The 21,757-nt window shown below is 41.5% G+C and overlaps 1 protein-coding gene and 1 long non-coding RNA gene across 4 annotated transcripts in view; one reads left to right on the top strand and one right to left on the bottom strand.

The window, feature by feature from the left end:
* LOC124472840 overlaps window positions 1–4,815 on the bottom strand; it is an 8,935-nt gene extending 4,120 nt beyond the window's left edge. Inside the window, exons 1-4 of one of the 2 annotated variants that reach the window (XR_006956658.1) lie at window positions 4,655–4,812; window positions 970–1,050; window positions 776–861; window positions 454–554 (exon numbers count right to left, since the gene is read on the bottom strand). This is a non-coding gene — a long non-coding RNA (uncharacterized LOC124472840). Of the gene's footprint in view, window positions 1–453; window positions 555–775; window positions 862–969; window positions 1,051–4,654 lie in introns of both variants that reach the window. The other variant, XR_006956659.1, reaches the window with a different exon arrangement.
* Window positions 4,816–14,187: 9,372 nt separating this feature from the next.
* Window positions 14,188–20,028, top strand: LOC124481206 (acidic leucine-rich nuclear phosphoprotein 32 family member E-like). Of its 2 annotated transcripts, none has more exons than XM_047041087.1 (7): window positions 14,188–14,408; window positions 16,684–16,833; window positions 17,064–17,186; window positions 17,542–17,701; window positions 17,921–18,057; window positions 18,355–18,406; window positions 18,600–20,028. In XM_047041087.1, exons 1-7 carry the CDS (start codon window positions 14,355–14,357, stop codon window positions 18,680–18,682), a joined length of 759 nt encoding a protein of 252 aa, XP_046897043.1. In that variant the 5' UTR covers window positions 14,188–14,354; the 3' UTR covers window positions 18,683–20,028. The 2 variants fall into 2 exon arrangements, with proteins under 2 accessions (XP_046897043.1, XP_046897051.1); XM_047041095.1 differs by having other exon boundaries at window positions 18,603–20,028.
* The last annotated feature ends 1,729 nt before the right edge of the window (window positions 20,029–21,757 follow it).

Here is a 21,757-nt window from a genome sequence, read left to right on the forward strand (position 1 = left end):
AGAAAGAGACACAGAAAATGTAATGAGACTATCTCCAAAGTATTAAAGAACACTTCATGGTGTTTACGTTGAGATTATTTTCTTTAAGTCATAATGTTTATGTCAGTGCCCTCAGGCCTACTTGAGTCTTTCACTTAAGCATCTAGAGAGCACTACTTTTATGGCTGTGAAATATGGGTATTGGCCATAAAGTGTTGGAGACCTTTGACCTTTGTAGTTAGGTGTCAACCCCCGTGTGTGAAATGTTACACTTGTACTGGAGATAACAATGTTTCCTCTCATACACAGATACTGTGAAGATTATTCATTTTCTATTAGTTTTCTAAAATGATTGATTAAAAGTATGAGTTTGTAGAAAGTCTCCCGTTTAATTCCCTAATTTCCTCATGTTCTTAGTGAGTGTTTCTATATCTCACATGTCTTACCTTGTAATGCCCTAGCCGCGTGTCTTACCTATGCTCTGTCTTGAATGGTCTCCTTCATGCTAGGCAACAGATCTGTTGAGCAGCCAATCCTAGGATCAGCACTAGGCATGATTGGCCAATCACAGCAGCCTAGTTTGGATCATGACATGGCAGTTAGGAACGATGTGAGGAACTTTACAGGCATTATATTATCGCTTTTAGAAGTGAGTCCCTTGAATGCTATAGTGAGGTTAATATACTGTATTAATGGAGAACACTGTATATTATAATTTTGTGACACACTTGGTGCCGAATACCTTAACATTGTGACCATGTGTGAACTTTAAGAGCTTTTAATGAACACAAGGTACCTCATCCCTAGGATATCCTGGCTCATTTTCATTCTCCTCCCCTATTGTTTCAAACAAACTGTAGTCCATTGGCTGGCTGCTATTACCTTAAGTAGGATGGAAAGAGTATTGCAAACAGTACAGTTACATCAACGTTGTATATAGAAACAAATAAATATTTTTCACAAACTTCTCTTCATTTTACAGTTTCTTACTGTAAAATATGTAGTCCAAAGTGGCACTGTAGTCATAGTCTGGCGTTGGAGTAACTTCATCGTATTCCTCATCTTGGTTTCCTATTGAGGGAAAAAGTGACACATTTTTGTCAACAACCTGGCAAGCCTTGAAACAAAAGGTTAATTTGCACCTCATTACTCATATTTGTATTTCTGGATAGCACTATTGTGCTCCTCAGCATCTCCTGTTTCAAACCTATTTGATGCTTTACATTTTCTCACTGCACACACACAATGGGCCCCTGATTTGTTGTAGGTGGGTCCGGGGAACCCCACCTCATTTGTTTGGCTTGCCTTGGGGGAGCAATAAACACTCAGGTGCGCCTGCATTTTTTTTGTCCCTTTGCCCAAGACGAATAGAGACACCTTGTGTGAGTTATGGACTCGCAAAAAGCGAGGCGAACAATGGAAACGTGAGGGTGGTTTGTCTCCCAGGACGATCCATGGTGGAGTTGGCAGAAGGACAATACAAGGAGGAACATGTCTTACATCAATCAAGTGTGCAGGGACTGAAGACAAGCCCCTCCAGACAGAGATGTGCTGTTACAATGAGTTTCAGCTTTCACTCTTTGGCTAGACCGAAAAACAAACAGACATCTTGTGAAACTCCCGATTCAGCAATTTCGATAAAGAATCTTTCATGAAAATCTTTTTGTATTGCACTTGTCACTGGATATATTTTAACTAGGAGAAAAGACATCCCTGTACTTTTACATTTTTTTCTTAGACCGAGTGAAATGTGTATTTACAAAGTGAAAAGCCAATTATGCCCAACCACAGGGTTTTCAACTCAACATATGTAAGAAAAAAAAAGAGGAAGTAACTCTGAGCCAAATATCATTCAAACTGTAATACTAATGTGCATGCAGTACTGTGATATGACACAATGTGGAAACAAGAAGAGCCAGTACACAGCATTAGACAAACAAAGCTTTTAAATATGAATCCTGACATTGAAAAAGTAGTCCAAGAAGTCAACAGCAGTTAGCTTCCTACCTTGATTTATTTCAATGGCAGGAAATGTATTTTGTTCTGGTAGTTCTTCCACCTATTGTCTTAATGTTTAAACCATACTTTCCTTTAAAGTTAATATTTCCTTTTATATCCTTTATTTGTAGTCAATTCTAAGACTAGATATTATAAACTAACTGAATTCAAATATACTTATCCAGTTGGTTTCCGGTAGTGTTCTATTCTTTTATAAATAAATACATACACATACTGCAAGTATATACTGTGCATATACAGTATATACTGTACATATATATATATATACATACTGTACATAAAATTGATATGTCTTTAGAGTAATGTTGGCTCTGGCGTTCCAGCATCCTCAGGATTTAGTTCACCTGTTTCATTGGTGATAAGGGCGGTTACTCTCAGCAACGCTCAGACAGAACGCTGTCTCTGTTATAACACGTAGCCTGTTGTGACAAACTGGTTGGGATATGGTTTACATTTTCCAGCATCAGCTTGTTCAGTCAGTTTTTCAGTCACAACCCAACACAACCCACTCAGCCAGTGAGTCAAGTCCATTGGTTGAGTTCGAACACTGGTACTGGACGTGTCACAACTGGAATCCGTTCACCTTTCAGTCAGAAAGAAGGTTGAGGGAAAGGTGAAAATTAGTTTACTCTTCGCAACTGATGACTGGTGGCTATGGGGGTGGGGGGGTTGAAGAGATTGGAAAGGGGGATTTCCTAAGGGGGCTGGGAAGCCCCAACATCCTTTTTCATGCTCCTCCAAAATGTGTAATAAACACTTCCATTAGTCAAATACCATTTCCATATTGACTGTTTTGTTTTGTTTAACTCTACTTGCCTTTGCAAATCAACTGGGTTTATGACCATGTAGCACATCCAAAGATGGTGTCTTTCAGATCTTAGCATTCCTGTTACAGAGTTAAGCAAACAGTGACCTCTCAACCTTGTCAGATTTCTGTCACAGAGACAACCACTACACCCCCTACACCCACCACTACCCTCTTACTTTCCACAAAACCTTGTCCCACCAACACTCTCCCAGCCTTTCACTTTCCCCACTACACCTAATAAATTATCCTTTCAGCTTTGATAAGATCTCCAGAGTGATGGTAAACCACAAGCAGACGAGGAGTGCCCTGAGGAGCACTGACAGACGTTCTGCATGCAGCACCACACCTTATAAGTTGTTTCCAGGTCATTCACCAAAAATGGTTGATCTTGTCATTATGTCTCAAATGTTGTACAGTTACTTGCATTTACTTGGGAAGCTAGTGCCCAACAGTTGTAGAAATTGTAATTTAATTCAGCAAAAATAGATCAATTGGTCATGTCTCTGAACTTTTCTAAAAAACGAAAGAAATATGGTGTTCCTGGTAATGACATAATACACTACATGACGGGTGCCAGACACAGGGGAACAGTTGGTCCTGATAAGAGGACAGGCTGGTTATCTCTGCACTGCCAGCGAATGGATTGGAGTCTGTTGAAGCCTTCACTTATACACAGTATTGAGCAAAAAATCAAAGAGACATAAACATAATAATTGCAACCTCCATGAACTTCTGTGTCAGTCAGTCTCTGTTGTCCAGCATGTCAAGGGAATTTTCATCTTAAAAAGTGCCAGAAGGCATGTTAAGTACAATGGGAGAATTGACAGAAAACATTCAGGATGTCCATGTATAAAACGTACCTTTCAATAACCCCATGCATGTTCAGGCATCCCTGTCTTTGCAATGCAATAGGTTTCCTTTCATGTTTAAGCTGTCAGGTATGTCTGACAATGAGCAGTAAGTGTATCAGGTGGAATTCCTCATGAAAGATTATGTTGCAGTAGAGATTCACAAAAACACAAAATAATCTACACAACAATGACATTGTAATAAAAGAAACATCAGTCAAAACCCTTGACAAATAACAATGTGCTGAATAAAGTCCTTAAAGCTTTTGGCAATTTATAGCTAAGCTGCCTACTTCTTCCGAACCTTCCTCTGTGCTTTCTCCAACAGCAACGTGAATCACCCGACCAAACTGCTAACGACCAGTTTCGGGACAAAACTCTCCCACTTCCTGGCATGTTTCTTTCTTGCAAACTCCCTAAAACCAATGAAGACAAACGTCTGCAGTGGACAAGGGGGACCCCAGCCTAAACAAGACAAACAATAAGACAGCCAGAGCCAAAAGTAACAAAAACAAGAGGGTTTTGAAGTGTTTTCCCAGAGAAGCAAGTCTATACTAGTCTATGGACAGCTTCCACAGCATAAAGACCTCACGGAGGAAAGAACAAAAAAATGTTATCCTCATAGGGGATCTGCTGGAAAGACTTGATTATTATTCCCTCCTGCGGAAGCTCTCCACTGGTGCCTGAGAAAACTCATCCCTGCTCACGGTAGGGTTACAATAACACAGCTCGTGGCTGTCTTTCTGAATCAACTCTGCAGAGTGCTGGATGGATGCTTATTATTCCTCAAAATGCCCAGTGTGTGAGATTGACTTAAAACCTTACCCCCTTTGTATATCTGATATTCCATTCATTCACATTTTGGACACCGGCTTCGATGAATGTAACATCGATGCTGTAGTGTATACCATGCAACCCTCCATACCAGTAATGCAACACTCAGATATTAACCTTGGGGTCCTCAAAGCAGGGCAAAGTTCTAAGGTCATTCAGTACTCACCCCAGCACAAAGGTAGAACCAGGACCCCAGTCACCCAGAGATAGAGCAATCGACTGTGCATGCTGATAGGGAGACAGAGGAAGAGTGGGAGATGGAAGACCGAATGCAGACACTGCCTATGTGTTGAGTTTGGGGGAGTGGTGTTTGAATGAACAAGCGTGCATGTTGGTGTGACAGGGAGGCGGGGCTTGGAGACCAGAGCCAATGTTAAATGTACTCCTAACTCAGTTCCTTAACATGGTTCACTTTCTGTTCCCTTCTCCCCTCTTGTACTGCTGGGGGGAGATTTTCCAACAGGTAATACTGGAACTCACCAGTGAAAGTAAACATGCACCTCAGACAGATCCTGACACGTTACAGTCGTTGTGTAATCTGACGTTGGATCTCTACACAAAAGGATGATTTGTGCTGTACCTGCACATTTTATCTGTAATGCAGGCTGTCATTGTCTGTGAGGACTAACAGGAGTTTGGCAACATGTCTCTGTCCACTTGTGTGTGAGTGTGTGTATGTGTGTCTGGGTGCTGCTTTGGCATTCCTCCATCCTGTGTTGACCGAAGATCACATATACAGTCAGAGTGAGAAGTGAAGAGAAACACTTTTCTCAAGGGCTAAGGTCTGGGAGCCAGTCCAGCCCTTTCTACTATCCTCTGCTTACTTCCCCCATGTCCTTCCAAAAAGCCCTCCCTTCCAGAATGGAGATTCCCAGTAAAGGAGTGTAGATATCCTCCCCATGGCCTCCCCCTGATTGTCTTAAACAGTCACAGCTGTCTAATGGGCATGTGTGAGTTTGACCGTGGTTGTAAGAAGATGACCACTGAGTCACAAACACAGATTGTCTCTTTCTTTCCTTCTACCCATCACATTCTCCCATTCAGTGCATTCAAAATGATCAGTTTATCCTTTTTTTCACTCAGCCCTTCAAGTGAAGTGTCTCTGTCACTGTGGTGACTGTTACCTGTTCATACAGCTCTCCACACCGCATGCTGCTTTTGAATGGAGTGTCAGTGTGTAAACAAATATATCTGTTGCACAATCCTAGCTGGAACCAGCACAGATTCCGAAATTCCGAGCGATCCCTTACAGATGATCAAATTGTGGATCTTGGTGGCACTTTTGTCAGTTTACATTTAACTGGGGGCTGTGAATCAGACTCAATATATTGGGATCTAATGCTGCAACAGGAAGTTAAAAAACATTCACATTTACACATGTATATTTGTCTGTGTGTGCAGCTGTGTGTGTATACTCTGAGTGTGCAGCAGGTTAGGGAAGCTGCATAGACATGTTGATGAGAATGCCTGCCAGTCTTGCCCTCCTTGAACTGCCTCAGTGAACAGTGAATTTGAACTTCAGTCATCCTATATTGCTTGACAACAGACATGTAACATTAAAAGATCAAATTCTATTTGTGAAAGTAAAATTGGCAGTTGCCTGATTGCTTACGCAAGGTCTAGTCATTTATAATTGTTAACATTTTCTGGGTTTGTTTTGGTTTGGTAGCTCATAAGGTTTTAATTTACTCCATACATTTATTTTATAAAATGCATTCTGTAGAGTGATACATCCTTATGCGTCTTTAATGGGTTTCCCATCCATATGGAAGTTGAATTCCCTTCCTTGACATTAAACAGATTCACTGTACCCCCAGCCCAGACCCCCTACACACACAAACACACTCTCTCTCTCTCTCTCTCTCTCTCTCTCTCTCTCTCTCTCTCTCTCTCTCTCTCTCTCTCTCTCTCTCTCTCTCTCTCTCTCTCTCTCTCTCTCTCTCTCTCTCTCTCTCTCTCTCTCACACACACACACACACACAGAGTGTCCCCCCTCCCATGTCCTCCTCCATAGGGGGTTACAGTTTGTTGCTCTGCAGGGAAGAATTCCTGGCAAGTATCTCTATCCATCAATTCCATGACTGCCTAGCCTTGGGGGGGGGGGGGGGGGGGGGGGGGGGGGGGGGGGGGCAGTGTTGGAGAAGAGTATTATGGACGGGGGCAGCATCAGCAGGGGTAGTATGGGAGGGGGCTAATGTTGAATGGGGGCTGTATGGGAGGGGGGTTTAGTATTGGAGGGGGGTTTGGAAGGGGGGGTAGTTTGCGCGTATGGGAAGGCCAACATGCTTAATCACTTGGCTTCACCTAGGATAGAGTCACAATAACTGTACCACCTCCCCATGGAGTTAGATCAAGTGGATAGAGGTTTGTGAAGGTAAAAATTAGTTATTGTCTGCAGACAAAAATGCATCAAAGCAAGTGGAGTCTAACACCATGCACATTCTCTTTCCCTTAGGTGATCCTACATTTCAGTCTTGTGATCTTGCAATTCAATGAAATGAGGAACCAGCTCTAAAGACACCTCCAAAGCTAAGGGGATGTTTTTTAGTTAGTGGGCATTAGTTTCTATTTGTGGTTCTCTTTTTGACATGTACTGTGTGGACATTCCTAACCTCCACAAACCTCCTCACAGAAGTTCCAGTTATGAAAACATTCTCTTCTGATTGGGTGAAAAGGAACAATGGACCTCCATGCTTGAGTCTTGGGTTTGAAACTACAGGCACCTGCATGTTTTAAAGAAATGAGCTGCAATATTTCAAAACAATATTTGGGAATACCATTTAGATCCCAAATTCTTACCATGCAAGATTGCAATATCAGTTTTGATCTACCTGCATCGCCTAAAGGTACTCAACAATCTTCCAACTCAGTGAAACTCAAAGAAATTTCAGTCTGCAAGAATAACACACCCAACTAACCCTAAGATAACAAGCCGGCAAAACGTCATCGCTGCACAGCATACTTGTGGATAATTGCCATGGGAAAAAGGCCAGGGCCAAGACACTGCCACAGCTCTTGTTTTCACTAGATGTCTTGGTCCACACATGCACCCATGACAGCTAGATTGTTTTTGTCGCATATAAATGATGTCATACAGTATTGGGTTGCCGCAGGGAGAACAACCCATAGGAGTGCCTTGATGTTTCTGTAGACTGGTGGCACTGGATGAAAAAGAAGGTACCTCTGTGTGTGTGTGTGTGTGTGTGTGTGTGTGTGTGTGTGTGTGTGTGTGTGTGTGTGTGTGTGTGTACGTGCATCTGCATGTGCACATGCATATGTGTAGGGGTGTTACAACTTGTTCTCTCGTCTTAAGACAATAACTTATTCTTATCATGAGAAATCACAAGAAAAATATCACGATTCATTTCAATGTTTAGTATTGTACTTGTTTTTAGTGACAAAAGACGTGACTCAGAATGTATTTCACAGAAGTGTTTGATGAGGATGCCAGGTTTGGCGTGACAAAGGGTAATTAGCAGTATTTTGAAAATTATAGCTTTTTCCTCACAACACATTTGTGTTCCTTCTGGACTACTCATTTATAAGATATAAAGAGATATTGTTGTAGATTAGAGATGGGGCTACCCATCACGGCCCGAATCAGATTCAAGACCCTGGTACTGACCTTCCAAGCAGTAAACGGGACTGCACCTGACAACATCAAGTCTCTCCTGCAGCCTTACACCCCCACCCGCCACCTACGGTATTCTTCAGACAACCGCCTGGTGGTCCCACCGCTCAAGACCGCCTGGTCCCAACACAAGCTCTTCTCCTGCCTGGTCCCCCAAGAAAAGGCTCAAGACGCACTTGTTTCCGGGAGTACAACGGTACTTAGGAATGGTTTGCTGGACCCAATGCCTCCTCAAGGATCACAATGACTCTTGCTTAGAGACTTGTTGCTCTTGTTGGTTAGTGGTAACTGATTTAAAAGGTTGTACTAGCTGCAAAATATTGTATTTTATTGTATCTTATTTTTGACTGTTGCTTGCTTTTCTACAGGTACACTTGCACTTTTAACGATTCATTCACAACGATTCATGTTGTTTAATTGTAACTTGCTTAACTACATGCTCTTGTGGTTCTTCCCTTTGGCACTTATTTTGGGTTGTTCACAATATGTGCTTCATGTTTTGGCTACCCGCAATGTTTTGGGGCTATCCTGTTGTTATTATCAGTGACCTATGCACTTTGTAAAGCTCTCTCTTGGAAATCTGCTAAATGAATAAATGTAAATTATCAAACAGGTAAAAATGTGCCTTTAGTTTTGTCTCTCTCTGTCCTTCTCTCTCCTCTCAGATAACTTTACTGTGATGATGTCAGAAGATCACTGAAGCTCAAACAGTTGTCTCTGAGGGGACTGCTTGTTTTGTAACAGGCACCACAGGTAGATTAAGGACACCAAAATGTTTGACTGATGACATATCCCCACTCTCTCTCTCTTTCTCTCTCTCTCTCTCACACAGATACATACAGCAATAACATTACAGGATGCTTAGCCACTTGACCTGAATCAGTCTTTGAAGTCTTTCAGTTTATCAGTTTCAACAGCAACTGTTCAGTTATTGTGATAACCTGTTGGCAGTTTCCAAACCACAGCTACGTAAAGGGAAGTGAACAAAGCAAGAACCCGTGCTAGCGCCATTTCACCATTTCTGTAGAAATTTCTGTAGAATTCGTCATTGAAGGATCTGTTACCTTTCTAGCACCACCGCCGAGCTGGAGACGAGTGACAGCGACAAGACGGCCAGAGGGGGGAACCGAGGAACTCACGTGGGACAAAGAGTGACGGACGGCGGACGCTAGCCCATGCTTACGCTACCCCTGTAACAGTGGCGGATATAAGGGGTGGCAAGGGGCAGCAGCTGCCACCCCAATAAAAAATACTGCCCCCACAATCTTTTTTTGTATGCATTTAGCAGACGCTTTTATCCAAAGCGACTTCCAAGAGAGAGCTTTACAAAAGTGGATAGGTCTCTGATCATAACAACAAGATATCCCCAAACATTGCGGGTAGCCAAAACATGAAGCATACATTGTGAAAAAACTGTCCCAAAGTTAAGAACCATTAGCGCATGTAGCTAAACAAGTTACAATTAAACAACATGAACCTCAATCTTCCCATGGAAAAACATTATTTGTACATTACAGAACATTTCAATAAATAATATTAATGTTACTGTTTAATTTAAACTACAATGTTCTAGCCTAATCATTTACCATAGGGACTACTGTACCCCCCTACTTTGGGTTTGATTCGCCTCCAGGAGGCCACCCAACAACTTCCTTCTGCCACCCCATTGCCACCCCAAATTAAACTCTCTAGATCCGCCCCTGCCCTGTAGCAATAGTAACCCTACATTTGGGACTTGCTCTGCACATCTTGCAAGTGGTCATCTGTCAGTGTGTTTTAAACTATGTCTTTTTACCCAGTATTGTTGTTCTGTGCTGGTGCCCTCTTTTTAACAGTGGAAAGCTAATCTATTTTGGTATCAACAAGAACTTCACACGTTGTGTGACATTTTTTTGGCGTGGTCGGCAGGATACCAGTTCCACTGTTAAAAATGGAAGCAGCCCAGCAGAGTAGTGCTATACCACCCGCAACTGCACAGTGTAATGCCATGGTTTATGGGGGCTGCTTGGATTCCTAAATTTGATGGGGAAAAAGCAAGGTTTGTAGGATGGAGGGCTCAGGTGGAAGCCATGCTAAGGGCACAAAGACTGAATCAACAGCAACAAGCAGGTTTAGTTTTAGGTACCCCAGAAGGAGAAGCACAACTACGGGCTGGGTTTTTTAATTGTAAACAGAGGGCAGATTAAAGTGTGAATTATTTTATATTAAGATTGCGAGAATGCTTATTATTCTCTTATCTCTTAGTTATTCTGCGCTGGTGCCAGTGGAAAGCTAATCTATTTTGGTATCAACAAAAACCTCACATGTTGTGTGAAATACATTGTGCGTATGATGGATTTTCCATCAATAAAGGGACCTTGCTCTTCAAATGATCTTTGAAGTCTGTTAAAGAGACAATAACAGCATTAAGTGCTGAGATGTTGGTAAAAACATTTAACTGAGTGCAGTATTCTCAATGCTAACAAACACTAACCAGTAGCTGTGTTGGAGGTCATGGTGATGCTTGGGTCAAGTATTGTGTAAGGCTATGTAAAGGGACTGTCCTTGATGAAAATAAAATATTAAATCAAGTGGTTGCCAAGTGCATACCACACAGTTAGTACCACAGTGCTGTGAAAGACTGGTTTTGTTGTACAGACGTCTTTTGAATGAGAGTTTCCTGTGGAGTCTAATGAAGTTTTGGTGGTCAGAGTGGTCACATAAGGAGCTTCTTAGAGACAGCAAGACAAGCGTTCACACTGTTGCTGTTTAATGATATCTCCCACCCCACTACTGGACAAGAAAGATCCATTTGGACACAAACCCTGTCTTGTGGCGGACGTGTCCTCTGACCATTCATGGTCTAGGTCATGGCCTCCTTCTGTCTCTCTCTCTCTCTTTCATTCACTCAGTTATGTACTTACTCACTCACTCTCTCATCTCTACCTTTATCAGCCCAAAAATATTTAAAATTCTACATCACCCTGACAGGAAGAGAGAAACGCATTTTTATGAAAAAAAATTAAAACCTGCTACCTTGTATTTGCTCTGTACCTGAGAATACAGAATGATGGATGAGGTAGACAATCAACACTGAGGGTGCAAAATGTTCAGTGGCATGTTGATGTATGAACCAAGTGTTCTAGAGTAAACAACAATTGCTCTTTGATAGCTTTTATCTTGTTAAATGTCTGTGGAGACTGATAAGTAACAGACCTGGCAGTGTGTGACGTGCTGGTATACGATTTAGAACGAAGGGGCTGTTTTTCTCGCTAAGGTCCCACATCGCAATGGGCATAAATAACAAGTCTGGTTGAGATGTTGGGGGGTTGTGGTGTTGACGCATTGAAAGCTAAGGACCTGCTCTGCCGTCTAGCAATGACACACCAGAAATATTGTAAGGGAAAATTACAATATTTCTGTAATTCAGGAATATGTGTGTTCAGGTGGACTTTTCATATTTTCCAAACCCTGTGGACAATAGCACTCTAAGTGGTGTCCTATTGTGCGGTGGTCCCCTTTTACTTACCAGATTGAGACATTTAAAAAGTCTACTAGATGTGTACCAAGGTTTTATGTGTTGTGTTTGATGTTACCATACTTGAAACTACCTTGGAACTAACTTGAGGGTCAGTTGCCTCTCCAGTGTAGCTTCAGTAGATTGCATGTGCTGTTGACAATGTGATTACAGAATATATATATTTTCATCTTGTCCAGGATTTGGAGCTCTGAGACATCCTCTTTTAACTGTAGATGTGTGGACCTTTAAGTGTATATCTCCATTCTCGTAAATGCTTGTTTTACGCTTCACGTCGTGAAGCACATGGACCTTCTTGGCCTGTGTATTCTGAGCATAAATCAGAATGGGATGCATGAAACATTTAAAATGGATGTCAGCAGCCACTTTCAGATGAAAACAACTGCTGTCACATGACTGAGTGATGGCTTCCCTTCATTTCTCAGTCACTAGTGAGAAAACGTCACAATGACTGACAACGTTGAGTCTGTCTGATTGAAAAATACTTAAATTTCTGGGAAATCTCTGAGCTCCCATAAGAAAGCTCACATTCCATGAAGATTCACATATAGTAACTCCTCTGTTGACAAAGCTGTATGTTTTGACGGTAAACCATGGGCCAGAACCAAATGAGAGGTACCGTAAAAAACTAACTTCCTCCTGTAAGCCACATCTGGAAGAGGTCACACTGAGGTCAGAGGTCGAAGGGTGTAAAGGACTGCTGTCCAGGTGGCTGGAATGGGTCTCTATGGGGAAGTAAAACAAGCCATCAATTAAGGAGGGAAGTAGGTCTGGTCTACTTACTTGTCTCAGTAAAGGTACATGCATGGCCGCATGTGTCTGTTCTTAGACATGTTGCATGACATGTCATGTTGCACCTAAACCAACAATATGACTGTGAGGTAAAGGTAAAACTTTTGTACTTACAATTCTGTGAAGGTTTCACAGATGGACACCTGTCTGAAATTATTGTAATGTTCCTTTTGCTGCGTGTATGACACAATGTTCTAGATAACTAGTCTCTGTTTTTCAAAAGTCTGACAGGGTGTCGGGAATGGGATGACAAAACAGTGTGAGTGAGTGAGTGTGAGTGAATAAATACAGGGTGTTAATCGTGTTCCACAGGCTTTTACATGTAACACATGAGGAACACACATACTAGTCATTCATCACTTTTTTTTACTGGATGCAGCGGACTGTGGAAAAATAATGAGGGATCCCAGATGCACTGTAATCAATCTAGAAATTGCCATTATGTACACACCCACAGGGACATTACGCAGATCTCTCTCTCTCGTGTAAAATAAAAAGCAGACAAGCCGCTTCAGTGGGCAGGATAAGTTTAAAAAGGAATGACAGAGATTATAATGATTCACATGCACAAGATGAACACCTTCCTCTGCAACTGGATCATGGACTTTCTGGCTGGAAGACCTCCATCAGTCTGGATGGGGAGCAGCACTTCTAACACCATCACACTGAGGCCCCCCAGGGACGTGAGCTCAGCCCACTGCTGTTCCCTCTGCTGACTCACGACAGTGGTGGGTCTCATCAGAAAGAACAAAGTATTTATACAGGGAGGAGCTGCAGTGGCTTTTGGACTGGTACATTATGTAGCGATGGGTTGTTCTATGTTGCACCTTGGTCCTGGGGGAACATTGTTTTGTATAATTGAGTACTGTATTGGCTGTATATGGTTGAAATGATAATAAAGAAAATAGGCCACATAATTATATGCCTAAATGATCATTCAACTCTCATTGAATTCACAAATTACTGTATATTTGAACTGTATGGTCTTTGGTTGACATATTTTTGCATCTTGTCTCTCATTGAAATGGGTGATTCAGTGTTTGAGATTCAATGATTATCTACTTCATCACCCAGCAAAATATGAACTAGTTTTCAAATTGGATAAACTGATTTTTTCTTTGATTTAATGCAAAATAATCTTAAAGGGTTAGGGTATTCTTATAGCTTTTTTTAAAAATTAATTATTTACACCACATTGTGTAGCCTGACACCTAGTGACCATTGTTTCTACTGCATGGTAAACACTTTGGTAAACCCATGTAAAACGTTTGCCCTGCCCTCTTGGAATGCATTTATCTTCTTCTTATCACCTTTTCAAATGAAATTTAATTATATAAACTAGTACAGTACAAGGTTAATTTACATTACCTTTTACTTGGACATACTGTAGTGGCCAATGACGAGTTAATACTATTATCCAGTGAATATGCAACCACGTATGTTACTTACAGTTAATTGTGAGTTAGTTTGTGCATATGATAAAATATTTTGATTGTGAACATATGAATGGTTATATTACCTCAACTGTCGATCTTTAGTAATGGCGCCAATAAGAACAAAGAGGGGGCGTATGCTGAGTTTAAATTTTTACTTTCGGCCATCTCATTGGCTTAGTTGTAGTACATAGATACTCCAAACTGACCAATCATAACTTCCAACAATGCATAAATTATAACTTTGGGCGGCCTTGAGTGAATGGCACAATATTTGATCAATAGCATCTTAGTATGTAGAATGTTTTCATATTCATGAGAATAGAGGCGGTGTTTGCAAAGGGGGTTGGGTGCGAGGTAACATGGAGGTTTAGTTATCACCTATCAGCCATTGACTGAAGAAGACAACGTGAAAGAGTGCTTGAGTTTTCCAGTTTTTATTTTCAGTTTTCCTCTGTTTGGGTCGTGTTTCAAACTTTCTAAACTCTTGGAAATGGAGATGAAGAAGAGGATTAGTTTGGAGTTGAGGAACAAGAGCCCAGCCGAGGTACACAACTACGTCTTTATTTAATTATTTCTGAAGGAATTTCGTGAAGGATGCGAAGTCGACCATGGATACGAACTGACGATGCTCATGGAATTTGTTAAAATAAATAAACAGTAGGGCTGGTTGCTAGATTACTCGGTATTAGCCTGGCGTGTGCTGCGCGAGGGCATTGCGTTACAATTTGGTCTTGTGTTCTGCATTGATAGTAAGGTGCTGAATGCTTGCACCAAACTCGTGCTTGCCAGGTTGCTTGCTCAAGCTTCATGTAGCCCTAGCAGCTATCCTGTGGCTAGCTAATGGAGTTGTGCTTATCTTCTCCACGTAGCTAATGGCGATGTGTGGTGTGACGGATTAGATAATGGAGTTGCCACTCACATGCTATCATAACAATAACGTTTGCTACCGCGTTGATATGGAATGTCTGTGCTTGCAAGTAGACTAATAAAAAATATATTTTATAATATATTGTAATACATTAGCTAGTTGTCCAGCTTGCCATGCACCAAGCACATACAAGAAACCAGCTGATGCCTGTAGTCCGACGAACAGAGCTAAACTTGTCAACGTAAAAGTATGCATATCTACTGTGGAGGCAGCAAATCACATATAAATGTGTATGAGCAATATTTCGCCCGCATGAAAATTTCGCAAGGTGAAGATCAAGCGACTCGGTTGCCGCTCAAATTGTCGTCCTTCGACGTGACCTAAAAAGGCCGCCTGTTAAAAACATAATGAACATTGCACCCAAATTGTTAGTTGTCGGGGAATAAACTGTTGTTGCGGTTGAATCTTCGTCCAGCCATTTAAATCCTGCTAACGATAACATTTTGTAGCGTCTTACATGGTTACCCTGCTGTCGTTATGCTGTACTAGTGTCACTTAGTGATGTGTCGTTCGTGAACGATTCGTTCATTTTGAACGAATCCTTATAAGGACTCGGGAGTAACGAGTCCTCTCAACGAGTGATTCGTTCATTTCCCGACTCGGTCTTTCTACGAGTCTTTGGATCATTTTTCACGTGACCTGCATAGGCTCTGTAGCTAGAGGAAACGAACGATTCGTTCCTTTCCCGACTCGGTCTTTCTACGAGTCTTTGGATCATTTTTCACGTGACCTGTATAGGCTGTAGCAAGAGGAAACGAACGATTCGTTCCTTTCCCGACTCGGTCTTTCTACGAGTCTTTGGATCATTTTTCACGTGACCTGCATAGGCTCTGTAGCTAGAGGAAACGAATGATTAGTTCCTTCCCCGACTCGGTCTTTCTACGAGTCTTTGGATCCTTTTTTCACGTGACCCGCATTGTATTTTTTAGTAGAGGAAACAGTTTCCTTATTCCCTTTCGCGTGGCCGCTGTTTTAGTAAGACGTGAATGAATGATATTCGCTCAAGTCATCATACTGACTGGTTTTGTTATTTTCACTTTACATTTACACTTACAGTTTAGTGCAGTGTAATTGTTTGACGTGATAATTAAATGCTAGTGTGATAATACATGACCAAATCATACAAACTCATGATACATTATTTTAATGCAGGAATTTATTTTGAAATAGTATTTGCTGGTGCACATGTCATGCACTAACCTACAGTGGACGTATAGGGGCTATACGTCCTTTGCAGTGGACGTATAGCCCCCAACCCCCCCCCCCCCCCCCCCCCTGAAATGAACAAATGACTCGAAAAAAGATTCGTTCATTTTACTGAACGAGATTCAAAGAACCGAATCAGTAAAAAGAACCGAACTTCCCATCACTAGTGTCACTCGTCACACGTCACCCAGTTGGTATTATTATAACGCTCTGCTAACCAACGCAAGGATGGTGTCAGCCCGCTTTGCATATAGTCCGTCGGTTAAATGATGGTTGTAAACTCTGACCAGTTGAAGGTTGTTTGCTTCAGGCCTCTGCTCTGCGTTTCTTTTTAATGCAATGTACAAGGAACAGTCACGCAAATGTGTAAATCATTTTAATGTACATATTATTTATGCCACCAAAATAGTGTATCGTGTTCAGATGTATCTGCATTGGGAGGAGGACAGGACATGAACATAATTTGTTTTATTCATGTTTAGAAATGGGCTTCATCTTGTTCCTGACACTGAGCGCTTAAGTGCTTTTTACTCTACTTACCTTAAAACTATTCACATATTAATACAACGTTTTTTAAAAGCATATAAGTCATGGTTTAACACTGCTTTGCGCTTCAAACTATTTACCTCCTAAAACACCGCAAGCATCAGTGTCCAGGGAAACCAACTACAATGTGTTTCTGCAGGTGGCTGAGCTTGTGGTTGACAACTGTCGGTCTAGTGATGGAGAGGTGGAAGGCCTTTCAGATGACTACAAGGAGCTGGAGCTACTCAGTATGGTGAATGTGGGCCTCACCTCCCTAGCCAAGCTTCCCTCACTGCCCAAACTGCGCAAGGTGAGAACACTTACAGCCCTGCAATACATCAACGTATGGTTTTAATTGACCGCATATGAAATACTTACAGTATAGACTGGATATGCCCAGTTTGACTAGTTGATTCTTATAGAGCATCTTTAATGCTCATTAAGTTAAGGTATAACCAAACCCCATTACCTACTTTTGTAATACTAGTTATGAGTAGTCTGTATTAATTTTAGTTTTGTGTCTCAATTTTGTGCCTCTAGCTGGAGATCAGTGATAATGGCATCTCTGGGGGTCTAGACAAGCTGGCGGAGAAGTGTCCCAACCTGTCTTACCTCAACCTGAGTGGCAACAAGATAAAGGACCTGAGCACCCTGGAGACCCTGGTAAGTTCATCGCCCAACCTTTTACATTTTAGCATGGCATCATCCACACACAGTTTATCTTAGGGTTTTTAATATAACACGACAGTCGCTGAATACTTTTATTGTTTAATACTTAACTTAAAATGTGGAAGCTGATCAGGAGATGCTGATGAACTGGGGACAAAGTATGATCTTGTACAAAAGTTAATTGAGTGATCGGATGCAAGCCCAGTTTGCTGTGTCAGTACATGGTCATATTACATGTATTCTGTGATGCCTCTTAGCCTAAGCTCATTGTTGAAAGAAATGGGTTAGCTCACCTAATGTCGCTGTCCCACTAACTGACTGGTTCCTATCGGTCATCACACATCCACAGCAAAACCTGAAGAACCTGAAGAGCTTGGACCTGTACAGCTGTGAGATCACCACCCTGGAGGACTACCGAGACGGCGTGTTTGAGCTGCTGCCCCAGGTCACCTACCTGGACGGGTACGACCAGGAGGACAACGAGGTCCCCGACTCGGAGGCTGATGATGGTGAGAGAGAGAGGGACTCGAGCGGGAGGCGGGGGTAAAGAGTACTCTGGGACTCAGAACAGGGGAAATAGCAGAACTTTGTATTTTTTGCTCGGTAGGCATGATTTTTGTGCAAGGAAATCTGGTGGAAGTGAAGGTTTCTCATGGTTTCCTGTTGTGGCTTCCACTGTGTTGGAGCCATTTTCTTCAACTGATTATACTTGCGATTCCCACCTACAGACGACGATCATGCAGCGGGTCCCACTGGAGACGACGACGACGACGAAGAAGATGATGATGATGAAGATGATGATGAGGACGTTTCTGATGGTGAAGAGGAGGTTGGTCTGTCCTACCTGATGAAGGAAGGCATTCAAGTGAGTACCGCATCACGCCACACACATTTTTGGGTTGTGTTAAGAAACCTAGCTATCGATTCACTTTGTTGTCGTAATCAACATATTCTCATCAATTTAACCATGTTGGTATGCTGAAGTGAACAGAATAAATGCACTTCATTAGAGCACATCTGTTTTTTATGAAGCACCAAGGACTGTCCTGCAGTTCCGCCCAGCAAACAATCAAGCAAACAAAACTGTGAATGGTGTGTAAGAAAAAGAAATTCCACTTTCTCAAACACCCAAACTGAGGTCATATTTTGTTTTTGTCTGCAGGATGAGGAAGATGATGATGATTATGTTGAAGAGGAAGAGGATGAGGATGGAGGTATGTATTCTAAGGCCATATATACGTATGTTTGGATTCTTATGTGAATCCAGAGACTTGCATAAATGCAGTGTTATTTCAAAGTGTCAAACGCGTAGAAGATCGTTTTGGACGATCAATAATTAATTCTGCATGTCCACATAAATCTGCACAAGTGCAACAACTTTTTGATGAATGTGTTTGACCCCAAAAGAAGATGGGGCAGGTGTCCAGGGTGAAAAGAGAAAGCGGGATCCAGAGGATGAGGGAGATGATGACGATGAAGACGATGATTAGCCTTCCTCAGAACAACACACTGCCACTGTGTGTGGAGTTCACATTTAAGCTGCGGAACAACAGGAAATGGTGAACAAAATCTTTTGTATTGTAAAAATATAATGTAGATTTTATTTTTGTGTGTGTGGTATGCTTAATACCATACAAAATTTGTTTTTTTCTTGTATTATTATTATTATTTTTTCTTGATCATTCCAAAATTTACAATGCAATGTGGATAAGGTAGACTCTTAGACATTTTCCATTTTCAAAGCTTTTTAAATACTGGGGCATATATATATATGTTCTGGTTGCATGTAGTGGCATATTTGCCCCTGCCGAATGGAGTTGTTCCCACTCCAAACTCACTCACCTATTTAAAAACCCCTTCTGATAAAGATTTCCCACCCATTCACTTTGGTTAAAGTGTAAACCATGTCTAGATGTTTGCCATCTTTGTTACTCCCAAAATATCGTCTAGAGAAATTAAAACCTTTTGTGTCTTGTCAGCTCTTAGGCTTATTTGTAGACACGTGACCATAAGTGGTGTTGAGTGATCTGGACTAATGGAAAATTCTGGGTAGTGAGTTGTGATACTGTGTCGTCCAACAAGACACTTGCGACCTCTCTGTGTGTCTGTGCCGTGTTGTAAGGGTTGCTGTTTTTGTGCAGTCTCAATGCCCTTGAGTGTGTTCCAATCACTTAGTTATCAATTTCTTTTGTTACACTGTCAAACAACAGCATATATGTATTGTTCATCCCTCTATGTACTCCTGGGGGCCTCTAATAACTTTGGGCTATATAGGTTTCAGGTCTCTTACTCCTCAAGTATCCCCAGGAGGTCAAATGTTTTCAATACTTTATTTGCAGTTACACTTAGTTTTGGACCACTTTGTCGACATTCTATATGCTCAGGTGGACCCTATCTATAAGAAGGTCTTGACTATATCCGGGGAACTCAGTTGGTCATCTCAAATCTAACCTGAATCCAACTCTGTACCCATCTGTCAATTGCAACAAACTATCCTTTCTTTGTCAGCTTTGTCATTTTGAGTTTGTTGTTTTTACTGCGCAAGAATTTTAAACGTGTTTGTATTACAATGTAAATAGACCTTGACTCATCTAGTGTGTGTGTGTGTAGCATTTGCTTTGGTCTTTTTGAACTTGCAATATCTTTGTCCCGTTTTTTTATTTTGTAATAAACGCAAAGCACAGGTCAGGATGTAAAGATTCTGACCCCAACCCTCAATGTGGTTTTATTTTTTGTTTTGGTCCTCTGCTGTTAAGAAAGTCATGTTTGAAGTGTGTGTGTGTGTGTGTTGTAATCCTCTGAAGAGTGTTTTTGAATAAAAAATAATTAAATTCTGTGAACTGTTACAAATTTGTCTAGTGCATCTAGGCTGATGTTCAGTCAGAAGACCAAGAATGTTTTATACGTTTGTGCTTCTGCTCGGTCCATGGGTTTAAGTGGAGTGGAAAATAAACACATTGTGTAATCAATGTTAAATAGCTAGAATTACCAGTTTAATAATATTATACTGTAATATGTGATACTAACCAAAACATTTGAGAAACCTAATCTTGTTCTGATTTTTTGCGATTTTATCTAGTTCCTGTATTGACCACGTGGTGGTGCTGGAGACAGTACTTTAATAATATATTGCTGTCCAAATCTTTTTGTTCCCACTGCCTGGACCAATTGGCTGCTGGAAGCAGTTTTGGAGATTATATGGACATATCATGAAAATGTATCACTTTCTAAAACTGATCAAGTGTATTTGCTGTAGATCAAAATCATAGTTTGATTCCTTTTGAATAAGTATATTTCGACACATTTTAATGACATGCTAAATACAAGACAAAGATGACCAAATGTAAACTTACAAATGTATGTTTACATGTGGGTAGCGTTGAATGTCTTCCCCGTAAAATTTGGTTTTAATTGCACCTATGGTTAAAACATCTTGGAGATGGTGTTTGCTGGTGTACCATTCTCCAGCCTACCTTTTGTAGGCTACTTCTGTTCCGTGATCTAGCATATCTTACGTTGTGTACTTTTAAAACTGTATAATCCCACATGGTACAACAAAAGGTAGGTCATCTGGTCTAATCCCTGCCCCAGCGCAACACTGAGCAAAGCCAGTGAATTTAGGTGAAGAGTAGCTGGCAGAGAAACAGGCATACAGTGCTGCAATTTTCATCAAAACATTTACAAAAAAATGCAGACTACGAGGCTGCGTCATTGGTCAATTGTGTGACAAATTTGTGTTGGAGGGAAAGTAGCAACTAAACAAATTGAGTCAAGTGGAGCATACCTGGTGTTGAAATGTCGTCTTAAGGATCCTATGGATTGCATCCATCTCTATTTCTCTGTCTGTTTTGTCTCTCTCCCTCTCTGCGTAGTCACAGATAACCGATGAGGGCAAGGGCTGTGTGCTAGCTTCTGAATAATGCATGTACACAGAGGCCGTATCGTGGACATCGGATCTGTCATTGTTGTCAGGTTGGGGAGGAAGCACCACTTAACGTGTGTGCGTGTGTGTGTGCGTGTACAGTATGCCTGACAGGGGAGTGGGTGGGAGGGTGGAGAAAGGGAGAAACAATGAGTGGTTAGATGGACAGATGAAAGTACAGTACATTGAAAAAAAAAGGAGAACAATGAAGGGATGGGCAGATGAATTCAGCAGGTGTACGGATAGAAAACGGAATATCCTTTTTCATCTGTGTTTGCTCTGGCGGAGACTGGCGTTCTCGGGTAAGGGAGTGGACTTGCTGCTGAGTTCCTGACAACGAGAAAGAAAAGACAGGAACAAAAACGAAGGAATATTTGTTTCCAGAAAACGGTGTGAGGCAAGGTTCTGTCAGCTGGAGAAAGGGGAGGGAGAAATACAGAAAGATGAAAGAGAGGTAGAAATATACAGATATTGAGATGTCAAGAGCTCCATCATTTGATCCAAGCAGGACACAGAGTGGGAGCATAATGTGCGAATGTGAGCGTGCGTTCATATTGGATAGTGTTGCATACAGGGCTTGAGAGCTTGTAAACACAGAATTGTCAGTTTGTTGGAGAGAGAGGGAAAAGAGAGGCCTCTCTAA

Source organism: Hypomesus transpacificus, chromosome 2, assembly GCF_021917145.1.
Source record: "Hypomesus transpacificus isolate Combined female chromosome 2, fHypTra1, whole genome shotgun sequence".
NCBI classification, from domain to species: domain Eukaryota; kingdom Metazoa; phylum Chordata; class Actinopteri; order Osmeriformes; family Osmeridae; genus Hypomesus; species Hypomesus transpacificus.